Raw genomic sequence first — 7,356 nt, 5'->3', positions numbered from 1 at the left:
CGTTTTTACAAAATTCATTCTGAGACAACACGTATTGATGGCAATGCCGTGTCAAAGAAATGAAGCCATTTTGTCTGCTTGTTGACATCACTGCGACGAAACTCCGGTATATAGAGGGGCTATGTTGACCGAGTTCGGTTTAAGATGTCCCGACCCATTTTACCACAAAACCTTAGACCGAGTTTCAAATCCAATTTACGCGTAGTTGCTAAGTTAATGGACACTTGACCACTGGTCCGTGTCTTTTTTTTTCTAAGGGCCTACTCCGGTTTTCCTTCCTCTATCATATTGGACAAAGTCTTAACCATGACCCAAGCATGTTGATAGCAGTAAGAACGAAACAAACACACATCTCACAATGTTATATTAGCCACATGAGAATCGACGACTCCTGCAAATCACTCTCTTGTAAACATAAACTGGATCTCGGATTACACCTGCCTTAATATTTGCAAAAATATCGTAATTACAAATCTGTATGTATAAATATTCTCACCTGTGTCTACGAATGTCGTCACATGAAATCTTAGAACTATTATTGTCTGCATTGATCTCAATATGTCCAATGTGAGCTAATAAACACTTAAAAAACACTTCAAAATTCACCAAAAAGCGTCGCTTTGGAATTGAGTACGCCACCTATCAAGGAAATATTGTAAATAGACGAGGTATCACGAATTTCACTGCGGGTAATTCGTCCAAAACGTTTTTTTATCCCATCGATATTCTGCCGGCAATTTAATCGGCATAGAAAGAGAAACACAATAACATTCTGCGACAGAAGAATGTCTTATACATGTTTAAATTCTTAAAATATTTCACTCATTGGAACTTCAATATTAATTGTTTCTATTTAAGTTGCCATGTCAGCTTTAGCTTACATTAATTAGCATTTATGTATATCAAACAAAATAATGCAATAATCTATAGTTATCGCATGACAATTTTTTAAATATTAACCCCTTAGCAGCCTAGGGATCTAAATATCAGGCAGTATAATCATGTTCATTTGGGTTTTGTAAATCAAACAAAACAACGTCAAGTATATATTAGATTTAAAACTAAATATATAACCAACAGTAAATCATGTTTGACTACTGTTTTAGATTAATGGTTGATTAACATTTACCAGGTGTGATACCAATAAATAAGGATATTTATTATGTTTCCCAGATTATTCTTGTATTTAATGCATTTTTGATAATAGTTTATAAAAGTTATCAAAAATATGTTAAAAATGTTTAAGGTCACTAATGCCGGCTATGGTGTTTTTTTGACAAGTATTACTTTGCATAACGTAATATCATGACTCTCGGCCACGGCACCAAAAGGTACTTTGTATGGTGATAGTAACGGGAAATTTACACCTGTTTTATTTATAGTCGGGTTACCGGCTATAACTATGTGCATTACACTTATATAGGTGAAGAACCAACCACGAAGGGGAAGTTCTTTTATAAAGGACATACAAAATTGATAACAAACTATAGCTCGATTTGGTTTTAAAGATACAAGATAACAATACACAAACCACGTCACCAAATTTAGAGAGATGTGTAGAGTTCTGTACTATGAATCAACTCTATTGCGTATATTTTGTATCGTACAACAGGTTTGCCTTTTATATTTGATTTTTATCCACTATACAAAAATGATTAAAATCTATCTTCTTTTCAAGAGTATACATGTCTAAAAACCGATCGAGGCGATGAGCGGTTATGAATTTATACACACATCTTGCGGTTTACTTTTGTAAATATCGGTTCTATCCTTCTATATTTTGTATTTTAAGGATAATGTGTTACGAATACATTTCAGACTATATAAAACAACTATCGATTCACTATTTAATGTCATAACATAACTCAAGGGGAGAATAAACTCCTGAACGTAAAATTTAATCCCATTCGACTTTCCATATTGTATTAATGCATAAAAAACCACAATGAGTTGATCGGCGCTCATGAAGTATAATTTCTACATTGGTATCATTATAACTCGTTTTTTGTTTTTATATACCTCAATTGGATATAAAACAGTCTTCTATAAATTGAATGCTTGTTTCTATTGAATGTACATTATAGAAAAATACATGTTATACTAGGTTCCAACGCCTATTTGTCGGTCGGACGTTGGGATTAATAGAGAGATTAAGATCCACTAAGCCTATTCTCCTAAGATGACATTGGGTTCAATAACAGCTACGGATGCGATACAATATCCATGTTGGTTTTCTGCAGGATTTCTATTAGTTTAGATTAGTTTATTTCATATTCTAAATACCACCGCACAGTTATAATCTAGGACATCTGAAAGTGACTTATGTAAAAGATCTGTAACTTGTTTTTTCGCAATTAAGTTAAATATATATATCTAACATCTGGTTAATATTTCATTTACATTCAAGCAGATATCGCAACAATTATCAACGATATATACCCTGGAAATAAATATGCATATGTCCATAATATATGTATAAGAGTAACTTTAAGACGTGTAACAATAGCAACGCCACAAAATACGCATTGCTCAAATCAGTTTAGCTATAAAATCATGTAAAGGAATATTACACCACTGACTTTTAATTATCAGAAAAAACGGCGATAATTAATGTACTCTATAAACGATATTTAGATGCTGTTACCCTGACGGGATCGTCTGAGTACGCTGTCCCCGGGACTGTGTTTACACTGACGTGTGATGTACCAGAGGAGGCCAACTTTGTCCAGTTTTACCGCCGTCCTGACGTCACATCAGTAGGTGGTATACAACCAGCTGGTGGAACAGTGTTATAATAACATCACAGATGTCCCCTGTACAGCGGATGTATGTTCATGTGTAACGTCTGGAGGTAACCTTGGTACAGTGTTCCGGTGAATCATACAGACACAGACAGGAGACCAGGGATCTGTGTGGTTCTGTAGCCGTACCAACCTTAACCTTCCTAACCAAGACCTGAACAGTGGTGACTATACACTCAACCTGGCAGGTGGGTGATATTAAACCATATTACTATTTGTTTGTTGTATATTTGTTTTCGATTTCACGATATATTAATGTTTAATGTTGCGCCATTAGCAATTTCGTTAATTAAAAACATAAATACCAAGATATAATCCACGTTTGGTTGTGTGTTTACAAAATAAAATGATAAATAACACGTTTTCTAAAGTAATTAGTCCTTATAAGGCTGATATATAGGACAAACCAAAGTAATCGTGGTTGTATTTTTAATGAAATACGTAGTTGTAATCACGAGCTTGAAATAATGTCTGTGCTATGGAACAACAAATCAAATTGTCTGATCACCAAATTAAACAAATTAATAAAAAACATATTAAAATTTCATAACTTTATAAAATTGTAGATATATAGGATCTTACATGAGTGTTTATTTCGTATGAGATTTGATGAAATGAGTTTAAGACGTATTTATTTTTGCGAGCCTTGGTGAGACGAGTTTCATAAAATATCATATTAAATGAACACAAAACATACGATACTTTTTATCACAGCGAAGGCAGTCATTTTGTCTTGCCGTCCTCGTAATCTTGGCGTCACTTCATTATTCCTGACGTCATTTTATTGTTTCTGTCTGTCGTCACAATGAATTTCCAGCCAATGGAAATCGATCAAGGTCATATAACACTAGTGACATATGCAAAAATATTACACGGGCGAAATCACTGGAAATCAGGCGGATTATGTGATAATGTATCTAACCAAACAACTCAAGGACATTGATGTGTGAGAACCAAAGATTTATAAACTATAAATAGTATTGGGAAGTAATTTTCAACAATTTAAATTTCCATCAAGCGAGATGAAATATTTGGTATGGTGATCCGTATTTCAATCGTGGAACGGAAGTAAGGTTTGTTATTATTTTTTATCCTGCAACTGTCCCACATACTGACCGATAACTACTGCCGGATAAACTTGTGCTTTATCCGTCAATACGAAATGCTTTATCCGTCAATACGATCACGTGAATTTGTTCCATATCTGACGGAACTTTTTCTAACTTGACCCAGAACTTGAACCTTCCGGTGAATTAAACGTCATTCAGTCCCGCTAAAACGTGACGTCACATTCATCGGAATGACGTCATTTTTACGGTATCCAAAATCTCGTATGGCGGTGTCGTTTTTTTCTTGGCTCATGGCAAAGGTATGTATTGCAAAGTAATTTTTAAACGGGTATATATATTGTTTTTGAGTATTTTCATATTGTTTCAGTGATATATTACACTGAATGGATTTACGGATGGTGTTTGTGAATGCGCTTATTTATTTCCCACGGCAGTAAAAAGGAGTACACTCTCATTCGGTTAAGTGAATGAATATTTACCTCCGCATCAAAGAAGCGTCACGCTTCGAGCGAAACCAAGTAAATAACTGTCAATTTGCTTTCGTTTTGAATGCCATAATAGTTGCAGGATAAACAGAATACACGATTAGTATCTTACAATACAAGTTTTATTTTGGTGCTCGACACGGAAAGCCGAGATGACTCGGCAAAGCCTCGTCATCTCGGCTTTCCTAAGTCTCGCACCAAAATAAACCTTGTATTGTAAGATACTAACCATGTATTCTCTATATAATATGGTACACATTTGTATGTAAGTGATGTAGTCTAATTTGAATTCAGGTCAATGATCTATATTTTGCATCGGGATACAAACTGTATATTCAAAGTGGATATGAAGTATTCAAACATTGGATAGAAAGCAGTGGCTTTTAATATTTTGAATGTCAATGCCAACTTGGTGTTACATAATACATCATATGACAACCATTATCAATAATAAAAACAGAAACATATCGTTTAAATACTTTCATGTACCTTTACATTTGTCATTCAAAATTCAGAGTTGAATGTTAAATGAGTGCGCAATTTAAACGTTAAATGCTCTCTAAATTCAAATAATTTTCAATAAAAAGAAAAATGTCTTTGTACGAATTATAGAGATATTTAAATAGTAAGTTTTATGTGTCATAATCTTGTACAGATGGTCCCGGCACCTCAATATCCCTGTCCCCTCCGGACACTACCTATATCAGGACAGAGGGTGACATTTTACCGGACATCACCTGTACAGCGGACTGTAGACCTGGCTGTATCATTGTCTGGACACGACCGGACAACACCAACTTTACTGTGTCACCTGTGTTGTCACTGGGACAATTGGACAGATCAGAACACGGGACGTACAGATGTACTGCTAGGAATGTTGCCGGGGAGTCGACTATTTCCATGAGTGTTACAGTTCAATGTGAGTACATTCTGGTGTTTTGAAGACGAATTATACATTTTAAATAAATATTTTTGAATGTTGCCTGTGACCAAAATTCTGTCTACTAATGTCATTCCAAATCGTCATATCTTTGTATTTAGACATCGGTATGTCTTTCTTTCGATTCATTCGAGCGTTTCATCTTAATAAATGTAAATGCGTGGACATGTTTATGTTGGAACGATAATTATGATGCATTCATTTATGTATTTAGAGAAATAAAATTATTTTATAAAAAATAAACGAAGGCGATGTTTGAAAAATTGATGTTTCCCATGACAAGGGAAGTCAATAGTGTGTGGTTCTGGCTAGTAGGTGAATAGCCTTTACGTATAGGATATTTGCAATGCAAAACATTGTATATCATTATCTGAAATGTGCTTGTATTAATATAACAGAACATATCAGGAATGCGATAAACACATGTACTTTCCTCTGTGTTAAACTAATAATGATTGGAAGTAAGTATGGTAGACCAAACATCGTACATATGCAATTCACCAGCTGTCTTCATGTGTGATGAGAAAGCCAAAGGTTTGTCCGTGCAAGTTGTAGTTGTGAAACTTTCACTATATCTTTTCAATAGTTTACACTACCTTGTTAAAAAAAAAGTTTAAAATGAATGAGTCAAACGATCTTGTGAAATAAGCATTAACAATCAATAGCGTAATGTCTTGTAATTCTGGTAAATTTTCAAGCTATTAGACCTCTATTAAAATGGTTTCAGACATCTTATAACCAAACTGCATACATTATAACGTGACTGATTTTAGATGGTCCTGGCACCTCTATAGCTTTATCTCCAACAAATCTGATCCACACTAGGACAGAAGGTGACACGTTACCGGACATCACTTGTACGGCGGATTGTAGACCTGACTGTACCTTTGTTTGGACACGACCGGACAACACCAACTTTTCTGTGTCACCTGTGTTGTCACTGGGACAACTTGACAGATCAGAACACGGGACGTACAGATGTACTGCCAGGAATGAGGTCGGCGAGTCAACTATATCTATCATTATAACAGTAATTTGTGAGTACTATAAGACTATTATAAATTTCTCAGTGATGTGTTTGTTATAACTAGCCATACTCTAGATATATCTTTTTAAAAACATTCTTCTTACCAAATTTAAACAAAACATATTTTAGGTTTTTATAACACCTTCGGGTTAATCTATTTTTTGTGTTTGTTTTATACTGACATATACCGTGAGCTCAAACTATGCATGTTTCAAGATATTTCTGTTTTGATGTCACAAACTTAAAACAAAACACCCATTGAAAGAAGTACAAAATACTTAAATCTCTTAACAAACAAACGTGGTTGTTACATAAAATGTGATACTCTAAATATATGACACAGCTATTCAAAGATGAGAAATAGGCAAATCAGAAATATTTTTTGTAACATATAACCAGGCATTTATAAAACGACCCAGAAACATGCATGTAATCTAAGACGCAAAATTGTTCAGTTTTATGATTCTGATATTGATTTATTGACTTTTGTTTTATTAGAGGATAATGAGAGCATAGTTACCAAGTGTTAACAACTATTTAGCCTTTTATGGATTTGTTCTAACATTAATTAAGCCATTCTACATTACATGGATATAATTTTGCACATATATTTCTACAATTTTGTTTTTTCTTTAAAGCAGCAACCATTTGACAATGAAATCAGATACATTAATTGTATCCGGAAATCAGTTGACAAGAAAATTAAAAGGAATCAGCGTCACGAAGAATAGAGCATTTTCTTATTGAAACTATTTATCATAATACTTACAATAATTGTAAAGCCATATCACAAACTCCTTTGTGGAAATGAGTTCTTTATTAGATTTTGATCTGTTCCAAAATTTGCCTAGGTGCATGGTATTAACGCACATCAAGTAACAAACACTGTTGAATACGAACGTATGAATGTTGTTGTTTTTTCAATTTGCAACGCATCACATATGAGACGTGTGTAGTCTTTTTGAAAGAAAAATAAATACAGTGAAGCAAATTATTCACTTCTATTCAAATTCTGTGGAAAATATTGGAAAAT

The 7,356-nt window shown here is 33.9% G+C and overlaps 1 protein-coding gene across 1 annotated transcript; it reads left to right on the top strand.

Annotated features, from left to right (window-relative positions):
* Positions 1–2,585: 2,585 nt before the first annotated feature.
* Positions 2,586–7,058, top strand: LOC138312398 (peroxidasin homolog; the record flags this gene model as incomplete). The annotated part of the gene is made up of 4 exons (XM_069253287.1): positions 2,586–2,786; positions 2,887–2,989; positions 5,012–5,275; positions 6,070–7,058. Coding segments are annotated over 4 exons (882 nt in total), but the record flags the coding sequence as incomplete, so codon positions are not given.
* Between the last annotated feature and the right edge of the window lie 298 nt (positions 7,059–7,356).

This window comes from Argopecten irradians, unplaced genomic scaffold (assembly GCF_041381155.1).
Source record: "Argopecten irradians isolate NY unplaced genomic scaffold, Ai_NY scaffold_0303, whole genome shotgun sequence".
Classification (NCBI taxonomy): Eukaryota; Metazoa; Mollusca; class Bivalvia; order Pectinida; family Pectinidae; genus Argopecten; species Argopecten irradians.
Note: the sequence above shows the minus strand (reverse complement) of the source record. Positions and strands in the feature narration are given on the sequence as shown.